We start from the raw sequence: 24220 nt of genomic DNA, 5'->3' as shown, positions 1-24220 counted from the left end.
AACTGCTGTCTGTACATTTTCAAAACATTTGAAATCTATTGTTTTTAATTTAGCTTTTTTTTTAATGCGGCTATATGTGTTTTGCGTTATGTTTATAATTTGTAGCGCTCCTGGTATTACTCTTTTAAAACTTTACTTTTCCATGCAGTACATCAGTGTATGAATGAAGTAAAACATGTGTATCTATTTTAAAATACTCCGTGAAGTGATCACTTATTGTGTGGTATGATTGTCTGTCTGTGGCTTTTTTTTTTAAAATCTGATTTCTAAAACACAGCTGCCCTGCTGAGATAACAGGAGGGTGTAACTGCTGACCTCGGTGTCTTTTCTCATCTTATTTTCTCTTCAGTTGACTTACTCAGCAGCGAGACGTGTCGCCCCACGGCCTGCTCGCCTAAGATTACTTTTGCACTGCAGTTTTGCTGCGAAGACATCCTACAAATTCTTGTTGCGTTGTGTGTTTCTGAGCATACTGTAATGTATGCCTACTGACGGGGAACAATACGTACTTGTAGCTATCGTGGTGCCGGTCGACATGGACTGACACTGTTGTTACAAGACAGTAAAAGACTTTAAAGGACAGGAAGGGAAGTCATTGCACAATACCAAACCTCAAGTATGGTACATTTCATAACTTTCAAACTCAGCACATATACAGCCTTTAAAAAGACTGCGGTCAATTTCCTTACAAAGCATAGCTTCAACAGTTTCAGGCGCAGTGAACTACTCCCCCAACAAGCCCTGATCATATGTACTCAATAATAACCTGTATGCGACTCTCTAGGATGGTCATGCTCGTGTAGCCCTTGGTAATTTGTACCTGGTATTGAAAGTACTTACAGTATGCTGGCAGATTCCAGTCCAGCAGGTCAGAGTGTACCCTGTAATAAGAGAAACGGTGCTAGTTAGTTACTATTATATATATATATATAATATATATTTTCATTCTTTTGTCTCCAGATTGTGAGACCATGTGTCACGGATGATTTCATTTTGTTCATTTGTTCTCATTTAGTTCCCAGTGGGTTTGTCGTCAGCTACCGAAGACTCTGGCGGCAGAGTTGAGCACCAGCTTCGAAGAGAACATCACAGTAATCAAATATGATGAAGATAAAGACATGGACAGGTTCTAAATCTGCTAAGACATTTAATTTTAGACGTATTTTGAAGGTAAAAAAGAGTGTTTTTTTATCGTCTTATTGTGGAGTCCAAATTTAATCCTCGTAGCTCTCTCTTTAAACTCCTTATAACCTAAGGAACCACAGAATCTTATTATAAAATCTGTGTCTTGTCTGCATAATTGCGAGATAATAATCATAGCTAGTGTGGGAACATGTTAAAAAAAAAAAAAACAGATGCTCCAGAAAACATAGCCTCGCTTTTTCTGATGGCCTCTGTTTGAACATATGTGTAACTTGGAGAGTGTGTACCCTTTAATAAGAGAAACGGTGCTAGTTAATTATTATTATAATATTTTTTTTTGTCATTCTTTTGTCTCCAGATTGCGAGACCAGGTGTCACGTACAATTTCATTTTGTTTATTTGTTTCTCATTTAGTTCCCAGTGAGTTTGCCGTGTGGAGGAGTCGGAGAAGGTCGCGCTTGCTGTCATCCCCGACAAGCAGCTTGCGTTTGCTGGCACCGTCCCTCACGAAGGTCAGGCCGGGTTGTGTCACGCTGAACTGCCGTGTCATCTTACCAGCATGTGACGCTCACACAGGAACTTGACTAAGGAGGAGCAGCTGAACGGCCGACAGGTGAAAACACACCGATGGAGGGTGTTGGGGAAGGTTTGGCTCAGCTTGAGACCTTTTACTGATGTTCTGACCCAGAAATATGACGTTATTAATGAAGCTGCGTAAGGTATATACACACACCGATCAATCTAATTTATTGAACTAGAAGAGACAAAATATTAGGAACACCTCTCAGTACAGTCAAGTTCAATTCAACGCCTCTCAATTAGATTAAATACCAATTTAAAATCCTCATGAAAGGAGGATGTATTGTTGGACTTTTGTATTACACTTAATGTGATTCTATGAATGGATTTACCGTATTATTCAATAACATTAAAATGTCGATCAAGTAAATTTCGACACCAAATTACAACTCCAAGACAGTGCTCTGAGCTATAACTTTTATTTTCATTATTATCACGATGGTATTAATCATATTAATCATGTGTAATGAATCAGGAGGCGAAACACATTTGTTTGTTTCTACAATAAGGCAACGTGCTCTGCATAAGACATTTGAAGGTAAGAAAGAAATAAAAGAAACACAAGACAGTATAAAAAAGACAAATAAATAGGTTTTAAAAAGAGAGAAAAAAAATACATATATTATAATAAGACATTAATCAGGAGGCAGTGCATCTCCAATGCAAGTTAATTGGATTAAAGGCGGTGGCTGTAGGAGATTTTTCTTTGTGTGAAATTGTTTTCTATATGCTCACCTATATATGCTTTTCTTGATATATACTTACCTATATCTCTATAATCTTTGAATGTTAATAAATACGACTAATGATTTTAGTGTAGTTCACAGTATAAAGTGCCGGGTTTTGTGTGTCAAGGCACAGGTCAGTCACAAGGTCACCGTGATGTCAGTGGGGTCACTGCATTTTCGATTATTGTGAAAGATAAAGATATGTGTTGTAATGCAAAGGATTTATGTCAAACATGTGTTAAGGTTAATAGGACTCATTATGGCACATGTGACGGCAGGTGACTTCGTGCGTAACTCAACAATAAAAAACAATGAAATCCGAATGGTTTACAAAGACAGCGTCTAAAGATCTAAGACATTTAATTTTAGACATAATTTGAAGGTAAAAGTAGGTTGATTTAAAAAAAAAAAAAATTATTGTCTTATTGTGGAGTCCAAATTTAGTCCATATAGCTTTAAAACCTACGGAACCACTTGCTTTTTCTGATGGCCTCTGTTTGAACATATGTATGTAACTTGGAGACATTTACATTACATTTCATTTAGCTGACGCTTTTATCCAAAGTGATTTACAATAAGTGCATAAAGACATAAAGAGAGCTTAAACAAACAAACTAAAAACCAGACACGGTCGCAGTCAATGCTAAAGGATGCACACCAGTTCAGCTGACTCGTCAAAAATGTTTGCACAATATTTCTGCCTGGCAAGTTCAAGGCGTCGCGACATTCAGTGGAAGAGCGGGGTTTAAAAAAATAAACAGTTTCTCCAGAAGAATTCAGTTTACTGTATATGCGAAATAACTTTTCTTACTCACTTCAGCTTTACTCAGAAAAACTGAAGTTGAGGAGACTCTGTCATAATCTCGGTCGAACCAAGTTTCAGTAAAAAAAAAAAGAAAAGAGGATTTGCCTGTCAATGACCTGATGTTTTACTAAAGATCGATTTACTGTGTTCAAAGCATTCTTTAACGATTTAAAGCTTTTTTTTTGTGGATGTTGGAACAGAACTTTAACCATCGACCTGACTCAGAAGTTTTCGCCAGAAGTTGATATGAAAACTGCAATTTCAGCATTTTGTGTTTTGTGAAATCAGTTCTTCCTCATATGTGTTCAAATGGAAGTGAGGTTCATGTTGTTCGGAAGTTTGTAAAAGTCTTGAGTGCACAGACTGAAGCTGCTTTGTGGGCTTTATTACAACCGGGAACACAAACTGATCATCAGCAATTAGTTAATGTTGTCTTTTAAAGCATGTTTCATTCAAATGAAAATACAAATTTGTCAGCGTCATGATGACAAAGCAATGCACCAACAGTGTTGAGATTAATTTTAGAGGGGCAAACAGTGAGGAAGAAGGGAGGCTGTCGCTCCGCCCACTAACAGACCCTCTGTATTTCTGCCACACGAGTATAAGAAACATTTCAAACTTCCTTTCATAAAGCATGAGTGAGAGTTACGGGAAGGTAAAGACTTTACACGGCGCTGCTTAAAACAAGCTTTCCAACAGTATTCGTCATCTTCTGCTCACAGATAGGTAAGGTTTATGTCATTTATTGTAAACATTCCTGGAAGTTTATGTCTATATCAGGAATTAATATTCAGCGTTGCAGCAGAAAGAACTAAATATTTTCTTTTTTTCTATTTATAAGCTCGGCAGCTATTTCAGAGGCTTTTCTTTCTTTTTTTCTTAACTTTGAAGACTCGAGCTTTGAAGGCAGATGCAGAGATGACGTTCGAATACCATGCCTCCAAAACGACAAACATGGACTGCGATGACAGTAAGATTGCCTACAAGCAGCATTTCGACGCTGGCAGCGAATCTCGCTATTCAGGTGAGAATATCGCCTTTATTTCAAGCAGGGTTGACTGACATGACAGTTCAGTATTTGTCATAAGATAACTTCATTATTTTGCTTAAAACCCAGGAGTTTCCTGTTTTAGTTTACTCTCACTTCTCTTAAATTATATCCGGAATAATATTCTCCATTGGTGCACACCCTGCATTACAAGCCATCCTGAGAAATTTAATAGAAAAATAACCTAATGACCTAAACAGGAAATTTGATTGGGTTTTATAGTTAAAGCTATACATTCATGTTGTATTTAGGCTTCTCAGATAACCTGCATAATATTAACATGCCATCACCTTGGCAGACAAGTGCTTATTTACACAAAACAACATGAACAGTGTTTCTGTTCACATACTTTTGAAATAAAGTCTGAGCCTAAATCATTTATTGGAATCTGCCAAAAATCAAAATGTTGCAAAAAAAATTTGAGCTTGGCTGAAAGGGGAAAAGTTGGTGTATCGATAAAAACAAAAAAACGCAGCGAAGTGCAATGGAGACTTCTCAACAAAACAAAAAAAAGCCACGTTTGTTTGGCTGGAGCTGTTGTAATTTTGTCATCTTGTTGTAGCTTCTTTTCTGGCAAAAATATTTAAATTAGAATTATTGTCTCTTGTGTTTATCTCAGTGGAGCAACTACTAATGCTTTCATAACAATAGTCGATGGAAATTCACATTTAACTGCTGTTTTATTTTGTGATTTAAAAATGAATTGAACCAAAAGCCAGCGGCCACCAATTGTAGGCTTCCAGCACAACACCACAGAGAACAATTTAGACATTAGTTTATGAAAACAGTAAAGCTATTTGCACCCAAACAGACAGATCAATTTTTCTCAGGAGGAGATAGAGAGCAAAATACAACTAAAATTAAAGTGACTATTGAAATTAGATTTGTCACGTCACCAAAAAAACTGCTTTAAATTATCATTAACAAAGGAATTCAATCACTTTTATGTTTAAATTGGACATTTTATTTGAACAACTATGTAAAAATTAACTGAAAGAAATGCAGCTAAGATAAACTTTGGCTGCTGCTGTGACAATATGTACTCTAAAACAAAGAATTTGCAAAGATGTGCTGCTTTAGTGTTTATATTACAGTTCTTATCCTATTAATATTTTTGGTTACATGTGGGAATTCTTTAAAAATCACCATATTTATCATATATATTTGATTTGTGTTGGTATGCATAATATATTGTTGGCCTTCAAAAAAACAGTGATTTACATGTTTTTCTGAAATAATGATTACTTTACCAGCAAATTTTCCTCGATATGAATGTTTTCGTGCCGCATTTTGCAACTCCACTCTGTAAAACCACAAGTTCCTTAGATTACTTCGCTAATTTGAAGTTTCCGTTTCTGCTTTGCTTGCATTCAGCTTTTCCGTTGAGAAACAGCCCTTTCAAAGTTGCGACCGTTTGCCTCGGCCTGCTGTGTGTTCTCCTACTGGCCGGGGTCATAGGTCAAAGTGTCCACTGTGAGTCCACCGTTTTGTTTTCTCTGCCCAATATTCAAATCGGCAACATTAAGAAAATAAAAACGCTGAATGATGTGTTGTCTCCCCTCTTTCGTCAGACCGCAATGTAGGGCGAGACCACGACAACAACGTCAAAGCCATGAGCAGGGAGAAAGAGAACCTGCAGCAAAGCCTGAAGGCGGCGCAAAAGGAGAAAAAGGATCTGGAAGTCAACCGTAATCAGCTACAGCAAAATTACGATTACTTAGCTAAAAGGAGAGACCAAATACAGACCAACAACAATTTACTGACCGAGGAAACAAACCAACTTAAACTTACCCAAAGTCAGGTCGAGACCAGTAACACTGCTTTGAAAAAAGAGCTAGACGAGATCAAAATCACCAAAAACCAGCTGCAAAAGAATAACGACGCCCTGACTGTGGCCAAGAACCTCCTACAAAACCAATACGACTCCGTCTTAAAACGCAAAACTGACCTGCAGGCAAATTACGACTCGGTGTCCAAAGACAGAGACGTTTTTCACAACAAATTCAACAATGCAACCAGATCCAGAGAGCAGCTGCAGCTGAGTTACAACGACTTGATTAAGAAAGTCGAACATTTACAAGTCAGGTACAACGTATCTGCCAGCGAGAAAGACATGATGGTGAAAAGTCACAAAAACATGACGGTAGAAATGGACACGCTGCAGGCCGCTTACGACATCGTTAAGAAGGCGGAAAACGAGCTGCAGGCTACTTTCATGTTGTTGGCGAAGGAAAGAGATGAGCTGGAGAGCAGTTTGAAGAACGTAACGGCGGAGAGAGACTTGCTGCAGGTGAAAAACGACAACATAACCGTCGAGAGGGACCAGCTGCTGGGGAAAGTCAACCAGCTGAATGAAACGATTGAAGGTAAAAAAAAAAGACAAGAAAAAAAAGACATCGCAGAATGTTTTGGTAGCCGTACGACCCGACGAAAGACAGAAAAATCACCAAATGTCACTTTAAAAAAAAAAAAAAGTTGATCCCGTTTATTGGTATTAATCGACGAATGTCTGACAATTACAGCGAAGGCATGCCCCACCGGCTGGAGGAAGTTTGAGTTCAGCTGCTACTTCACTTCTGTCAGCAAGAAAACCTGGACCCTGAGCAGAGAGTACTGTCAAAGCAAAGGAGCGGATTTGGCAATCATAAAAAGCCCAGAGGAGATGGTGTGTATATCTGTGTGTACAGTCAGCTGACAATGTGTGCTGTCAATCACACAGTTCCGTGGTTCACCTTAGCGCCACAAAGCTTTTTTGGCATCTTATTCTTTTGGTTTGATGGCTGGCAAGAAACCGTGGAGCTGAACGTCAAGGAAAAGTCCCGAGACTTGTTGTTGTGCGTGAACACAGCGATGTGCTCGGAGCAGGGGGATCCAATAACCTTCGGAAGTCAGGATTCCAAGTTGCATCAATTGATAAATATCGGGCATCTGTGTTACAACCATTTTTACGAGCGCTGGTATCATACGCATTTCACAAAACCTGAGCTGAGGGCGCACATCAAGTTATGCACCAACGTTTTGGGGAACAGAAAGAAGAAGGAACTTCGTGCACATTGTTGTGCTGCGAAACTTTGGTGCGCAACATTTCCAAGTGTGCACGGTGAAAGCGTCTGAGAACACGAGCGTGTTTGGCAAGATCATAGTTCTCAACCCAACATTGAATAGCTGAGTTTTAAGCTCCGTCTTTGGTCTCCACCGGTCTTTGAGTGATTATAAAAACTGCTAACTCCTCCGCTGTGATAACCAGCTCGTCGCTCACTTTGTCCACAATGCTTCCTCCATTTTTCACGCTGTTTGTTCCGCTTCACCTCATCAAACTTCATGTACGACAAACCATCGCTGTAACTTGTGTGTCTCTTCCCTTATAGGCCTTCATCAACAGCCTGCACGGCCATGACAAAGAAGTCTGGATTGGACTGTCGGACGGAGGAGCAGAGGGGCAGTGGAAATGGGTGGACGGGACACCGATGAACAAATCGTAAGACTAAACGCAAATATCTCATTATAGCCCAAATAAAAATAGTTTATAATTTCATTCACCAGAGGACAGGGCAGTCCGTGTGCTAATTTTGGGTGTCCGCCCTCGTCCTGCAGGTACTGGGGTAAAGGCCAGCCCAACAGCTATGACGGGAGGAACCAGGACTGTGTGGAGTTCTGGCACCGTGCAACAGGGATCGGTGACTGGAACGACGAGAGCTGTACAATTGAACAACAATGGATCTGTGAGATGTAGTTTTACTGCGGAGATAGGTCGAAACCTTTGGCTAACGTTGTTCTCGGAGAATTGGAAATAATAGGAAGGATTTGATTCTCTATTTGCGTAAAAAATCAATATTGTGTGATCATTTTAAACACAATGACACACAGCACCGCCAGCAGCTAAAGCCTGCATTGCACTGTTTTGTGATGAGTAATGTTTTAGGAAGTTAAATTTAGCCGGTGGCCCAGCTGAGGTTGATGTAGGTTGTTTTGAGCTAACTGTTTGTGCTGTTGGACCATGACTGGCTCACGGGGGACCATAAATACCTGTACATACTGTGGAAACATTTATGTTCATGTAATAAGTACTCAATGCGTCTTTTGGTTCGATATTTATGAACCGATTGAAAATTGACATGTAAGATAATGTTTTATTAGTTTTCTAGTCTGATTATTTGTTTGTTCTCATAGTTTTTATTTTTTATTGTTTGTTGATGTTTGGTTTGTACCATATTACAATTGTATATTTTACAAACAGGAGGGCAATAGCACACTTATTAAGGGGAAATAGCACTAAATAGATTATTAATAACCATTCATTTGATGCTTATATTTCTCAAATTCACGTGTCTGTATTGTATCCGCTTACAGTGAAATAAAACTGATTCGTTTGCTCCTTATTCTACCTATTCTTTATCCTTATTCATCCATGTAAACACATTTAATGAAAATAAAACAGCTCCGCCTGTAACTGATCGCATTCAAAGAGTTTGTCGGTAAGTCCTGTAAAATCACCAAAAGCTGCAGAATTCACAAAGCCCCTTACTTAAAAGGGTATAAATAAGAAACCAATGTTGAGGTTCAGAAAACCAATCCAGTCCTCTCAACTCCGTGCGTGTGTTGTGTGTGCGCATGCACATGGACACGCAGGTATCCTCTTGCAAACGCACGAGTCAAATTTGACCCACAGGAGGGTTTTCCTAAATTACCATCACTGGTTAAGTTTAAGCACAAAAAAAAAATTGGTTGTTTTTTTTGACAGGGAAGGCATTTTTTTATATATATAAAATGATGACCTAAACTGTGTTTTCCGTTAAAGTTACGACTTTCTTAAAGTTACGCAACCTCCATTGTCATGGCAACAGCCCAGGCCGTTTCAAACAAACAGCAAAGCGGGCAACGAGTCTGCTGATGTGACGAATCATCCACCCTCCTCCTCCTCCAAACAAAGACAAACTCCCACTTTGCCATTCCTCCAGGACACCCATACGTTCTTTATTTTTACGACAGCTAACGGTCGCTTAACTTTAAAACTTAGCCGTGGGCTGTAGTTTGCCGCTTGCACCAAAAAGACAGTCCCGAAACATCTTTTACTGTAACTTTTAAACTGTAGGGCATAAAAATGATACATTTCCACAATTAAAGCAGTTTATGCACGTGTGAGATATGTGCTGCTAAGTTGCTGAATGGTGCAGAAAAACAGAATGTGGAGTAGGGTGGATGCTGCCTGAAGGAAGAGGTAGAGTCAGCCCGTGTCAGTTTAAAGCTGAGGTATGCAGTTCTGTGTGTGTGTGTCATTTGTCAAAGATTTCCTAATAACCTTTCTGCATACTGTAATTCACGTGGTCTGACTGAGGACCAGACTTTTAGACCTTTTCACTCTGTTTCACGAGTAATTCTCGTTGTTGTCGTCGTCGAAAACTGCCTACCCTCGTGTTAAATGCTCTGAAAGCCGTTTGTCTCCTGTGTTTAACCATGACAGTCCACTAGAGCGAGTTACATCCCCCCCCCCCCCGCTTTTCTTACAGCTTTAGGGAGCAGTGTGCAGGACTTACTGCCATCTGGTGGTAACGTCGCAGATTGAACGTAGCTGAACAACTCTCGCCTCACCTTCCTTTTCCCGAGCGTGCAAGAGAATCTACAGCGGACGTAGCTTTCGGGTCTGAAAAATGAGGCCATTGTGGAAGTGCAATAACAAAGAGTGCCACTAGGGACTGGCTCCAAAAAGCCTCCGGCTCCATAGACTCCCATTCAACTTCTCTCGCGAAATTCTCAGTCAATAAAATTTCTCCGCGAGCTATTTCGGTGTTGGTAGCTGACGTCGCTCGTTCTTAATGGCCGTTCACAAACGGGTGGCCTCACCGTTGGTTGCCAGTTGGTCACTATACACTAATGAAAGCATTATTGCAAATATCATATTCCATTTCTCCCCATGAATCCATCCTAAATCCTAAACACTGAGCCTTTGAGAATGAACAGCCATGCTCAAGATATTTTAGAGCTTTTTGTTGTCTGAACATAAACAGTAAAATCGAACTGATACTAAAACAGCTGCGACCATACTTATGTTCCCATTACGAACCTTTAGTCCTACAAACAAAAGAACGGTCTCAACTAAATTAGCATTGGTGTTGTTTCTACTTTCCTCCTTATCGTACTTCAATATTGTCATTTTCTTATTCTAACAATGATGCTTTCTGGGAGCAGTAACGATGTCACATTTATACCGGTTTTGTTTGACGGTACAAATTTCTGGGAAAGTCACTCTTGGGTTGATCTCCGTTGAAATCTGACACACACTGCACATCGAGCCCGACAGAGGATGGACATCTACAGCATTCACCAATAAAACAGCGTTATAGAGGACGAATCTGCCACACTGATGCCTGATTCTCTACCGTTTGTCCGGTCATTCCCACAGCCTACGATCCCACTCAACCCTCTCCAGGCCGCCTTCGCATTTCTATGACAGCATGATCTCAGTCTTCTCCGTATTTGTAGCCGGTTCCGCTCTTACCTTTACTACTTAAGTGGATTTGGAGCTTTTCTTGTTTTTCCAACATATTAATCACCAACTGTTAACTGCAATTGAAATAGATGCCATCATCAACACATTTAATTCACATTTATGTTCGTAAGAAGTCTGCAGCTTTCCCCACTGCATTCAACACCAGCTGCTGTCACGTATGGATAACCACACAAACGTTAGATCGAATATGTCTGTGCAACAAAGATTGATATATCCAAGGGGCACCTCGCTGATCACAAGGAGCGATGCACATTCAGTGAAAACTAAAACCAAAACGTGCCCGAGCCCCATCTGCTCTGTGAACACACTTCTGGCAGTTATTCTGGGGTTCAGAGGCAGACTGCCAGTGTGGTGTTACACATGGAAATAATTCCATTTTTTTTTATCCGGCTGTATGTCCAGACTTGTAGAAATACAGTCAATAAAAGGAAGTAGGAAAAAAATGCAGGACTGTCACACGGTATATTTATCATTTTTATATTGTCAATTTTGCATAGAAATTTGACATATTTGCTTCTAAATCATTCCTCACTTGTTACTTTTGAGCAAAGAGCCTTCTGTAGGTTAAAATAAACCCACGACTTTAGACTGCAGCAACATTGGAAAGAAAAGACTAATTCAAAATCCTGAAAAAAATGATCTCTGAAGATAACCAGGTGCTTGTATGAATTTCTTTATTTACTCAGAGGCTTTTCCATTACTTGGCCTCCGCATTGCAGCAGTCATTATGGTATTAATGCTCTAAGACACTAATGGTCAGTCAGAGCTGTAATAGTCAGTCTCTGTTTTATTCATGTGTCTGTGGAGAATCTCTACTACTACACCTACTCACACAGGTGGGTGGTGAGATCTCACTTTGACCATATTGCTGTGTGGGTGCAGCTTCTCACACCAACCCTTAGAAAGTATACAAAGATTATACAAATATACAGGGAATATTATTGATGTGCTGTGGTTTACCAAATACAAAATATACTGTGATCTTGTCAGGTAAACAGCCTTTTATGCGGCGGGGTCCATAAATCTGAGACAACTGGGAAAATAGTTTATATTTTGATTGATTACAATCAAGTTTGAAAAAAAACAAAAACACAAGAAGTTTGACATGTGAAATAAAGAAGAAATACTTCAGATTCTGCACAATTTCATGGTCCGCAATCAAATCGAGCCAGACAAGGCTCTGATTGGCTCCTTAAAGTCAATCAACCTGCAGCCTTGTTTCACCTGTTAAGACATATGAGTGCATTTGAACGGCGCCCTCTTGTGGTATTCACAACGTTGGAACACAAAATCTCCGAGTGGAAATTTCATTTTTCGTTGGATGTTAAGCCAATATATTGTAATTTTGTCTTCATAACTTCGATAATAGCCTGCATCTGAGGAAATCGTTGATCTTCCCAACCGCCTCATCTCTTCACGCTGTGCCTTACGTTACCCCCCCCCCCCCCCCGTTGGCTTCTACACGCCATCCACGGTGCCTAGCAATGGTGTTTTTACAATTTATCCACTTCAGCGCCAAGCATATGGTGCACCAAGTTCCTGTGTTGTAAGCACGAGCTCACGAGTTGTATTTGAATGCAGCAATTGTTTACTGAGTAGCATTGTGGTTTGGGGAAACATCAGAACTAAGGGAAAGAGCGAGAGATCAGATTGTGTTTTTTAAGCAAAGAGGAACTTTCCCAGTGTTAAATCATTACTGGACTAAAGGTTTCTGAAGGTTTCCACACGGGGCAGCGCATGGAGCTCTAAAACACTGTGGAAACTGGATCGTTTGTATCCAAACAACAACGTGGCAGAAAAGTGAGCACTGCATCAGAAGATCAATACAGCAAGCTTTGTTCACTGAGACAGAAAAGCAGCTTCGTCACTGAATTTTCGAAGAAGAGAACACAAGAATCCAATCGGCAAAAAGTCCTGTTGAAAGAAGGCTGACTGGTCAAGTTATCAGAGGACGAGTAGCGCCTCTTAACGACAAAGACAAACACTCGTGATGGGTTAAAACAAGCCACAAGTTAGCAGTGGGTGAAGTCGCTGATGACGAACAGCTGAGAGAATGTTACAGCGGTGGATCAAACTCACAGCGAGACATGGTGGGACTGTTAAAGTCTGCAGGTGTTTTGCTAGTCTGGCTTTGGAAGAGAGCAGCTAATCGACTTTACCCTGAAAAAAGAAGTAACACTTCATCAAAAGGCCCCTGCTCAAAAGTATTCAGTATTCAGTAAGTATTTACTCTAAAGTTGGAAACCATCTGAGATGATCAGACAAAAAAAACCTCTAAAATGTATGTGGTGTTGCTGTTTGCATTTACTACCTGTAAGATGTTTCTACATCCCAAGATCTAGTTACTAAAATAAGAGTTTTAAAGAACAGCATAACCTTTATTCAATGATTACCTAATGCATTGTCAGTTAAATGAATTGAAGTCTGGCATGTTATAGGATTGAGTGAATTATTACCAGTGACACAACAACAGTGTACATGTCCTACATGCACAGATTTATAAATTCCTGGCTTGGACTCAGTAGAATCAAATATGACAAACAAAACAAAACAAAAACACATGCTTCATTAGACAGGCTTGCCTTTTTGTTAAGTAAGTGAGTGTGCAAGGAGAAGAAATGAGTTCATGCTTTGTCTTGTTTGCTGGTGGTGCCCCCTCCTGGTGAGAGCCAGTTCCTGTCAGTGAAGCCAAACTGAGGTGGTCCTGAGGTGGCGGTTAAGTGGAGCTCCTTACTGAGGGTGGACTCATTCTTAGTCATTGTTGATGTTCTTAAAATGTATAGATAATTTGCAATAAAGTGATGGCTACTACATTTAAGTTTCCAGTTTCAGCTTTACTTTAGGTTAGCGCAAATATAAAAAGGACTATGATACAGCCCTTTTACTACAGAGTGCCCAAATTGCAAGGGTTCAACAGTAATTAAACGTCTGGCTAACGTGTTTTTTGGGCAGCAGCGTGTTGTTTGAAGGTTAGTTTGTGCACAAAGGAGTTCATATTTGACTATGAGTTGACTGACAATTGCATTTAGGTAGATCTGTGTGTCACTATCCCAAGTAAAGAGGTGAGCAAGCAAGTGAAGGACATTTTACTCCAGCTTAACAAAAGAAAAAACCTCAGAGAGGTTTTAAAAGTCAGTTGATTTGCCAAATTTAACAGTTGGGTACATTTGAAAAAGGTGTGCACAGAAAAACTAGAAAACAGTAAGTGACTGACCAAAAAAATGATGTTCATGGTGAAGAATAACCGTGTTGTGACGGGTATGGGCTCAAAGATGGCGTACATATTTCCTTTTCGGCAATGAAGAGAAGACCTAATGACCAAAACCTCATTGAAGCCCTGGTAAGCTTCTAAAACAGAAAGGTGAGACTGAAACTCACAAATAACACAAGAAAAGAAACATGAAGAGTTGAAGAAGGAAATTTAAAATGGGCCAGTTGAAATCAGCTGGTGCCCGTCTTGTGGAAACGGGTACATTGAGAATCTTAAGACTCGAAATGATGAGGATGGAACCAAGCTTGAAGACGACTAACGTGAGCCTGAAGAAATGGACTGATATGGAGTTGTTAAAGAGCCTTCGGAAATCAGTCAAAGATGCTAAAAAGCTGCTGAAACAAAGTGTTGGTGGCAAACCTGGCTGATAGCGGCCCCTCTTGTATCCTGGTAGATGAGGATAGTGATGAATGCCAGAGCGTGGTTGAAAGAATATGGATAGAAATCACTGAAGACATCGCTAAAGCAGGTTCAAAGCCAGAAACCGAGTACTAGAGCCTGCGTAAAGTTGGCAACCAGTACAATGAAAATGACCACAAGCCAAGAAAAAAATAGCTCAGAAGGACGCAGCAAAGATTTGAGATGGCCACTGATATGTTCAACTTCCTCCACAGAGGTGCAACACAACCATTTCCTAAAATGGTAAGAAATAGAAATGGACAATCTGTCCCTCAATCAGCTGTCAGCGTGGCTGAATTGAGACAAAATGCTGAAACAGAAATCTTCCTGAGAAACTTGTTAAAAATTGTAGAAATGATAAGCAAGTTTCTGTTTGTTCTTTCCCATAGGAGCACTTTCTTTTTCATGTGTGGGCGGCAGCGAGTTATTTGCCAGAATACAGCGGAAAGAAAAAAAAAGAAAAAGAAACAACTCCGTGTGCTCGGATGCTGCTGGAGGGTTTCCCTTCGTACTTGTTGACAGCAACTTGATAAAATGGATCTCTGAAGTGGTTACTGAAATTCAATACATTATGCATGGAAAACACAGACTGTATATAAAAATGTCTGTGGTCTCTGAGTCTGAAAAGGGAAGCCAAGGCAGAAGTGTGTTAACTTGCAATGCCTCTGAGGGCCACTAGGGGCTGGCTCCAAAAAAAAACCTCTGGCTCCATAGTCTTCCATTTAAAACCTTAAACTTCTCTCATGGAATACAACATAAATACAATTTTTTTTCCACGTCATTATGATGTCATTAACAAAATTCATTACAAGGATCAGTGTTCTGGTCCTTATGGAAGAAAACTCTCACCAATTAGATATTAGGCCTAAAAGAGCGGTACGTTTGGGGGCGTGCCTGGTTTGACTAACATGCCTGAGGGGCAGTCATGTTTTTGGTTCTCATTCAGATCCACCCTTCGGTTCTATCCCACCTCGTCTTAATATGGTCACCTTTGGCTCCAAAAAAAATGAAGATGGCCACAGGGAAAATTCCAGACCGGTGGCTTCAAAACAGCAGTTCACAAACCAGTCGGTGACATCACAGTGGGTTACCAACTTGATTTCAACTGCAAGCTCAAGATCATTGCAGTCAAGGGAGGTAAAGCTAAATCAACTCGGCACCATGTTAATGACGGGACATGCACTAGAGGAACACTCGTTCAGACGATGTCAGGAAGGAACTGAGCTGCAACGTGACCTTTGACACTTCGGGGGATTAAAGCCAGATTAGATGGCTCGAGACGATCACAGCCGTGAACGTGATGCCAAGATTGACAAGTTTCGACAAGGACAGCTCTGCAATGAAAGATGACGTGAAGGTGGTGCTTCATACGTTCACAAGGCTGACGAACTGCGTCATTTTGTACATTTAACCTCTTTCATTGAGAGGGTACAAACATCTCAGAAGGCTGAGAGAGAGATGAAGCTTTCATGCACTAAACGGATGTAAACGGAGAGAAAAAGAATCCGGTCACATGGTGAAAACTAGTTTAATGTCACTCTTACTCACTTGTTTTTGTTATGTACAATGCACCTCACCTGTTGGACACTGTACAATTAAAACATTTAACAGGTGAATATGCATAAATTAAACACGCACTTTGTCCGTTACATTTTTAACCAATAGGGAAACAGATGTACGGATGATGTTTACAGATGTGCAGCAAACACCAAGGATCATCATGTTACTGTTATCAAATAGGTATCAAAAAGATTTGTAAAAATTAGTTATTAGAAAGGTTTTAATTTACTTGCATTGATTGGATTGTCAAAAGTGCGCAGCTGAAGTAATTTAGGTCATCGATGCATGTTTGTACAATAAAGACACAAATAAGATCTAATCTCATGTACTTGTTCTATTAGCACATTACTCACTTGTTCTACCGGACTTGGGAATAATATTACACACAATCACAGTCAAAATACATTCAAGTTTAAATGGAAGATTCTTGAAGTGCCATTCGTATTCATAGTCTAACAATAAAACTTCATATAATTATAAAAACAACAAACAAAAATATATCATTTTTTAAAGGTTTTTTGTGTGCATTTTTGCCAATGAAGATTGGCTTTTATTCTATTAAGCTTTTAAATATACTTCTTTTATATAAGTATATATACATATATTAAAATTTGAATTCACGTCTAAAGACACCACAGCTTTGGTTACGCCCTCTCCTCGCTGAGTCATCGCTCTATAATCTGCGATTACGCACGTATTACATTTTACATTCGTACAACAGTGACACATCGAAGAAATTCTTGAGTACGTGAGAGGTGACGGAGGTAAGTGAAGAATTACAGACACCGAGAAGTCTTTGTACATCAGAGGAGAAAGTTAACAGTACGCAGTCTGTGTTCGGTGCAGCAGAACGAGCTTCGCAGAAGAGTCAGCGAGACATCATTCGCACAAACTCTGTGGGAAGAAGGAAAATGTGGTTATCGAGGGTGAAGGAAAGAAGAACGGCACCGAGAATCCGGTCAATTTTCACAATAAAACCCCCCCTTTGCAGACTCCCGGTCGTGTACCACATCCCTGCATTAACGTCTACGTCTCCCCCCAGTCGGACAAGAAACGTGTTCTCCTGCTATATGAGCTGTATGTGAAATAGTTATGATCTTTTAATAACTAAACCACTGCAACACTTCATGAACTTTGTCTGTATGCGACAGCAAAAAAAGAAGAAAACGACAACAAACGCAAAACGGATAAAAAAAATAAAAATAAAAAAAAATAACCGCAAACAAAAAAAACCCCATTTTGCAACGTTGACTAGTGCTGGAGGCACCAAAAAAAAAAAGACAGGCAGACCAACGTTTTGTTTCTGAAACGCTCCAGTTGGGTTATGAAGCCGTGCAGATGACGTAACAGAACTATGTGACAGAACCGGAGCCGGTGGAGTCCCCAGGTTAGCCTCCTAACATCCACTATTCCTGCTGCATGCATCATAACAGAGATTCCATCACACCTGATTATCAGAATGACCAAAAAAAAATCAATCATCATCTAAAAGCAGTTTTTTTTTTAATGATCTTTTGTCTTGTTTCGTCTCTTTCCCACTTTATTTCCTCAATCTGTTTCTACTCAGCCGTCTCACCTAAAATCACGAGTCACTCACCCTCAAAGTCCACCTGTCCGTCCCCGTTGAGGTCTACGTCTCGCAGGATCTCGTCGATCTCGCGGTGGTTGAGCTGCTCTCCCATCAGCTTCTTCATGGCTTCCCTCAGCTCCCCGAGGCTGATCTGGCCATCGCCGTCAGAGTCGAACTAGAAAAGCAGAATCGATTGGGTTGGATTAAACATTTAAACCCCCCTCCCAAAAAAAGAAATTGAATTGAAGGTAAAGTTGAGGAAAAGTGGGAATATATTCTAGTTTATCTTGGGGAAAATATGTAAGTGGTATATTCGGCTAAAAATGAATAGTGCTGTAAAATTCCAGACCTCCCTGAAGGCATCCCTTAATTCTTTGACTCCAATCATGTCTGCCGTCTCAGCCAGCATTTTGGGACCCATCAGTTCCACAAAGTCCTCAAAGTCCACTCTGCCGCCACCTAGAGGACAGGAAACAAAAACAAAACGCATACGGAGAGGAAATTATCTTTATTGTGTCTAAAACATGCAAACAAATTAGCGGCTTGATTATTTACCAAACAATCCTTAAAAAAATAACGTAATAACACAACCTAAATGGAAGATTTGATTGAACCACAGATGTGTGTTTCGTCCGTCGGTGTGCAGGACTCACAGATCTGCTGGCTGAGTTCTATGAGCTCCATCTCGGTCGGCATGTATCCCATCGTCCTCATGCACTCTCCCAGGTCCTTACAGCTGATGAAGCCGTCTTTGTCTTTGTCAAACTCCCTGAAGGCCTCACGCAACTCTGCAAGGAATCAATACACGTGAGAGAGAGAAAGTATATTGCTGTTGTGTAGAACTTTTATGGTTGTTTAAATAATACAGTAATCATGATAATTAGTCAAAGGCAATGTATTGCCTTCAGATGTTAATTTCAGGGGTCCTAAACTGAGTGTGTAGATGTGAAGCCAAAGTAAATTCTGCATTTGGCTGCTTTATCTCAATAATCTCATATTTGACTTTAATTGAAAGATTCTAATTTTGGCAGCACTTTCTCATAAAGCACCGTTCATAAAGAGTTTATAAGCTGTAACAGATTTTTTTGGGGGGGGTTTTACCCAAATTTTAAGAAAATCAGAAAAATAAAATGCTAATTAATGCATTTTCACATTGTCCTGCAAATATTAGCTGTTGGTTCAATGAAATAAAAAGTTGGTGGCGCAGTTTTCCAAGTCAGGTGCAATTAAATCATTGCAGAAGAAGAATGTGAAAACTTCAGGAAAATAATGTTTTTTTTTTTTTTTTTATGGAAATATGTTTTGTATCTGAATTGGTAAAGGAACATGCCATGTCCTTGTTACTGTGTGCTAAAGCTTTTTTTGCAAAAAAAATTCAAATTTTCAGGGTTTCCACACAGCGGAAATTAAAAAAGTTACATAAGAAAAGATTGAAGAAAAAAAACAATCATTCTGTAATGTTTTATGAATCAGTTATAAACCAGAGATTTAAAAACAATATTTGGGTTGTGAAACTTGTTCGACGTCATACTGTAGACTTACTGCAAAAACGTTATGGTAGATCTTCACCGATTTTACATATTAAAGTCTGTGTACAGGTCAATGGAAGTGCTGTTATCAAATGAAGACAGTTTTATAAAGATTAGCTGGTGATGTCACCCAAGTCTGAAAATGAAAAATGTCTCGGGGTGTGCAGTTACAAAGAAGTGATCTTATCAAATTTTTGTAAAAACTCCAGGCCAGATTAGCGGCTATTAGTAAAGCAGACCTGGCAGCTGTTAAATTGCATTGTGGGTAATGTAGGCACTAGTTTTTGAGGAAAAGCAAAAAGGCAAGAAATAAATAAGGACAAAATCTCTGATGCTGCTGGATTACTTTTTAAATTTTTTTTTTTTTAAATCATTTTTTTAACTGTCCATCGTGATCTGACAGTAAGAGAGACCGATAGCTAAATTTACTCTTTTAAATGTATTATTACGGAATATGTTGCATAAGCACTTGCCAACATGGATTTTGCAACCATGCAACCTCATATTTAATCTGATTAAGGTCATATAACTGATCTATAAAGCCATCGGTGGACAACTTATGATTGGAAAAACACAAATTACAACCTCTTTACAGCATAAGAGATGCCAAGTTTGATCACAGTTACACATTTTTAACATCTTCAAAACAAACGGTTAACGTGTCTGTTTTAATGTGTTTTTTCACTGTTCAATTATTTTCTTCAATTTTACAGATATATTCAGATTCTATGTTAAAGAAGAAATCACAAGTCATAGTGACTCTTTATTCCATATTCAAATTACGTTCTCCTGATTTTTCTGTGTGAAAAGTGGGAGCCAGACCTGAGCAATAGGAGGGATGGAAGATTTGAACTGTGCTTAAACTCTTGAGGAATAATCTTTTCCTTTGAAAAAAAAAAAAGTAATCCTTCACAAAAAAAAAAAGCAGGCAGTCTTTAATGTCTTTGTATTGTGCGCTGTACATTAAAGCACACATTTTCACAGTGAAACGGGAGGTTTGAAAGGAGCCGGCTTCGGGAAGAAGAGAAGGGAACGGAGCGAGAGACGGATTGAGGATTTGGATTAAGCTTTTTCTTTTTTTTATATATATATCTGTACCTTCCATTTCCTCCGGTCGTAGGTCTCTGTCCTGCAGCAGTGGTGGTGGTGGTGGTGGTGGGTGGGGGGGGGAAGAGAGAGACAAGGGCATACAAAGAGAAACCAACAGTCAGTCAGGTTACACTCTCAATCTTGTGTATCTTGTTATTTTTCAGTCACGATGACAAAACAAAAACGGCAGAAGCATTTTAGCTTTTTTTTGTTTGTGTGGCTTCCCTGCTTCACCCCTATCGCTCCTTTTTTTTTTTCCTTTCCCTGATCATCTGCCCGAGCAGACTTTCTATTACAGGATTATTTGGTTTTTGATCTGATCGACCCCGATGACCTTTTTAGTCAATCTGCTACGCAATCCCATTTAGCTCCTGCTGATGGAGAAAGTCTGTCGTGCATATGTTTCACAACAGCCTTTGAAATGTTAGTAGATGCGACATGACAACACAAAACAGGTTCGGTTTGGCCAAAGAAGCCAAACAAAACTGGATTGAAATAGGGGGAAAAAAAGTCAGAGAAATTAGTTTAAACGGTACCAAAGTAACTCACACAAACTCCTTTCACTAGTCCCATTCGATTTTCTTCGATATAAAACCTTCCCGAGCCCTTTACCCTAACACTCACAACTAAACATCTAAAATGTACCCGAACCTTCACAATCACAACTAAACGGCCAAAAAAGTACCCGAACCTGAGTTTAATTCTAACCCTAAAACAAAGTCACACGTTCTCAAAGATTCTTCCACCGGGAACCTCCATTTTTGTCCCCACAGGTTGTTGTGCATTCAGGTTTAGGTCCCCACCTGGATATAAAAACACACACACACACACACACACACACAAAGACAAAAACACAATCTATAGTTGTTGGTGTTGAATTGGCTTTGGAGAACGTTGCTTGGATAAAAGGTGACTCCGGGATAAGTTTGTTCACGACGTGTTCTGCGAGGCTGCGACATCAGCAGGAGGAATAATACAGGCCTGGATTAGAGATTACAGCGGTAAATTGTATTACAAATCACGAAGGCTTATTGGTTTTTCATTTTCCCTATCTGATTTTTTTTTTTTTTTTTCCATCTGCATTTCCATCTGCACGGCTGTCCGGCCTGGCTCTTGATTAAACGAACACTAGCACACCTGCACGGCTCGAACCACCACACTCACATGGACCACTTTAGTTTATTGTCACTTTTGCTGAGAAAAATGTGTCAGGTTGATTTTAACCACGGAGGTGATGAGGCAATTCTTCGTCTGTCCATTGTTTTCTTGTCTGCTTTCGTTCCCAAGCTACTCGTACCGTTGAGTAGAAGACAACACTGACAAAAGTTTGGAATAAAATACATGTGCGGCGATTTGCTTTCGAAAGAAGTCCAGCTATTTTATCTTGCAGCAATAACTTGATACCAAAAAACACCGAAAGCAAAAAGGATGAAGAACCGATTCACAGCGTTGCTACGAGAGATTTTCTTTAGTTCACAACAAAAGGTATTAAGAGAGATTAATAACCAGTAAAGACCATCAGTCTCACGCCGACTAATCTGTGGACTCTGTCGAGGAATCCCATCACTTTCCAAGACTTTAATGCTGCTGGGTAACTGGATTTATAATAATTAAAGCCACGCTACACGAACATGCGCAGCTGTGCTTTGAGCTGAAAGCTAACATTTGCTAATATTACTCCAAAAAACATGCATCCTGAATTGATTAAGATGGCTCATTAAAGCTACTAGGAAGCAAATATTGCCCATATTAACCACGATCACCATCTTGATTTAGCATTTTCTACTAATCATAAACAATTGATTATAGCCGCTTTAAAATGGTGATTTTGAAGTTAATTTGGCGACATTGTTCCACTGCTCCAAGCATAACCCATTGCAAAACCATGAAGGTGCTACACATGCACATTTCAAGTACGTGTCAAGACAGTCAGTTGGTATTGTTGGTATTGCAGACATGAACTCTCTGAAGCCCAAAATTGGCTGCTTCAAACCCAAAAATCCAAAACACACCAAGGTCCAGTACAAAATACAGCAAAATGAAGAGAGCGATTATTCCCATCATTCTATATTTCTCCTCCAGACTCGGCTCAAGGTCGTCCGACAGCCTCGATCTCAGGTCAGTAAAGCCAGCTGTGCACTTTGACTATAACGCTGCTCTAATGGCTCTTTTCAATTAGCGGCACAGTCAGGAAATTAACGTTATTGATCTCTGCCAGCTTCTACTTTCACGACGCGAGGCATCAATCTGAAATCCGTGGTACGTAGTACACCCCCCCAGCGCCAATACTACGGTGAATTCATTATCTAAATTACTATCTGGACAAATTGTGAGGGCAGGAGCTGTCAGTTATTCTCTTTTTACGGCTCGAGATTCGTAGAAGTTAACCGTGAAAAAAAAAAAATGCTCTCCTTCTCCGTCGCTTAAACCGAGAGCTTCTAGTACAACTTCACATATCGGTTCTACTCCAAAAAAAAATGCTGATACGGAGGTACATGCAGTCGGTTTGATGAGGGGTGCAGTCACACGAGGGTCTGACGACTAGCAGACGACCTGAACGTCACCTTCCGTCAAACAGTCGAATCGCCGTGGAGATGGACGGATGAATGAGATGCACGAGAGACGGTTTATTTTTCTCGCTGAAGCGTGTGGTTGTGTGGTGTTATGGGAATGTCATACATACGAGCTGGGTCTGTGCCAAGCCCTGTCTGAGGAAGATACAGGCGGGCCCCACTATGTTGTGCAGCATGTTGCAGTTCTTAACCAGGGCGCAGAGGGGCTCGTCGAAGTCACGCTCGCTCCCTCCTTCGTCCTCGTCGTCCGTGTCCACCTCCCCTGCGCCACCCAGCTCCCCCAGCATGGCGGCGGCCAACGGGGCGCCGCTCAGCTCTGAGGGTGGCATCCCCTTTAGAGGATTATGAAACAGATCAAGTTATTACCTAACTTCCAACCGGCTGCAATAAAAACCGCCTAAATCGCATGTTTGTTTGTTTTTTGCTCTGGCAATCATACGTCAAATATGCAACTACATGGATATAATCAAATCAAATTTAACAAGGCCTGTTCTATCCAAATTTGGAAGTTGTTTAGAAGCTCAAAAGTACGTGGAAAACTGTCAAATGTTTTAATAACTTACACAAAACGTCCAATTTCGACAAAGACGAGCACCATCTTACATTTCTCGATCTGTTACATTTTTTTTTTCCTTCTCGTAAGAGAAATTAAAAGCGTCCTTACCTGGTGGCTTTGACTGTTCTTTTTGTTCTTTTTAGAAGCCTTGTTAATGTTTCCCATCACCTTGCCCTCTTCTTCCTGTCTTTCCCCCCCTCCCTTTCCTCCTTGTTTCTCCCCACACTTCTGTTTTCTCCTCGTTTTTCTTTTCGTCCCCCTCTTTATCGCCCCTTCTCTGTTCAAACGTCACTCAAAAGTCCAAAATCCATACTAGATCCAGTGCATCCTGGGGGAGGGGTTAGGGAGGGGGAGGAGGAGGAGGAGGAGGAGGATGGGGGGGCAAACGCCTTTTAACATCCAGTCACACGAAGGCAAACGTTTCCACTCGCACCACCACTACTCCCACTGCTAAAAAAGCGAGTCCTCTCGGGGGCATGTGCCACAATCCCAGATCCTATTGGTCCGGCGAGAAGCAAGTTGGTTGTATGGTGCCGCGTTCAATCCTAAACTCCTATAGGTTGCTGCAGGCTTGTCATGATGAGCTTTGAGACTTTTGACGTGTGATTTTATGGAATAGCGGCAGGGTGGTGGAGATTGACGGGGCGGGGTGGCGAGAGCTGGGTCATATCTGGGCTCAAAACAACCTGCTGCTGCCAGACTCTGGCTCTGATTGCATGACTCGACCATTTTGCTCTCTCTCTCTCTCTCTCACAAACACAGACACCGAGTATTTTTTCTGTTTATCTGTCACCCCCTCTTGCCACGAGTGATCCCTTGAATTTGGACCAACTTAATCTAATCCATCCATCCCACCCACTTT

The 24220-nt window shown here is 40.4% G+C and overlaps 2 protein-coding genes across 2 annotated transcripts; one reads left to right on the top strand and one right to left on the bottom strand.

Annotated features, from left to right (window-relative positions):
• The first annotated feature begins 3895 nt into the window (after positions 1 to 3895).
• Positions 3896 to 8687, top strand: LOC138614418 (CD209 antigen-like). Its single transcript, XM_069687868.1, has 7 exons — positions 3896 to 3981; positions 4147 to 4279; positions 5678 to 5776; positions 5875 to 6669; positions 6826 to 6968; positions 7672 to 7781; positions 7898 to 8687. The coding sequence occupies exons 2-7, from the start codon at positions 4174 to 4176 to the stop codon at positions 8034 to 8036; spliced, it is 1392 nt and encodes a 463-aa protein (XP_069543969.1). The 5' UTR covers positions 3896 to 3981; positions 4147 to 4173; the 3' UTR covers positions 8037 to 8687.
• Positions 8688 to 16648: 7961 nt separating this feature from the next.
• cabp2a (calcium binding protein 2a) lies at positions 16649 to 23532 on the bottom strand. The gene is made up of 7 exons (XM_069687861.1): positions 23467 to 23532; positions 22913 to 23134; positions 20239 to 20269; positions 18265 to 18399; positions 17961 to 18070; positions 17639 to 17786; positions 16649 to 16935 (listed from the first exon to the last, which is right to left on the bottom strand). The coding sequence occupies exons 1-7, from the start codon at positions 23521 to 23523 to the stop codon at positions 16910 to 16912; spliced, it is 729 nt and encodes a 242-aa protein (XP_069543962.1). The 5' UTR covers positions 23524 to 23532; the 3' UTR covers positions 16649 to 16909.
• Between the last annotated feature and the right edge of the window lie 688 nt (positions 23533 to 24220).

Source organism: Brachyistius frenatus, unplaced genomic scaffold (genome assembly GCF_029030835.1).
Source record: "Brachyistius frenatus isolate BFR_SWC_R1_liver_20210118 unplaced genomic scaffold, ASM2903083v1 Contig_497, whole genome shotgun sequence".
Taxonomy (NCBI): Eukaryota; Metazoa; Chordata; class Actinopteri; family Embiotocidae; genus Brachyistius; species Brachyistius frenatus.
The sequence above is the reverse complement of the archived record's forward strand: the minus strand, read 5'-3'. Positions and strand labels throughout refer to the sequence as shown.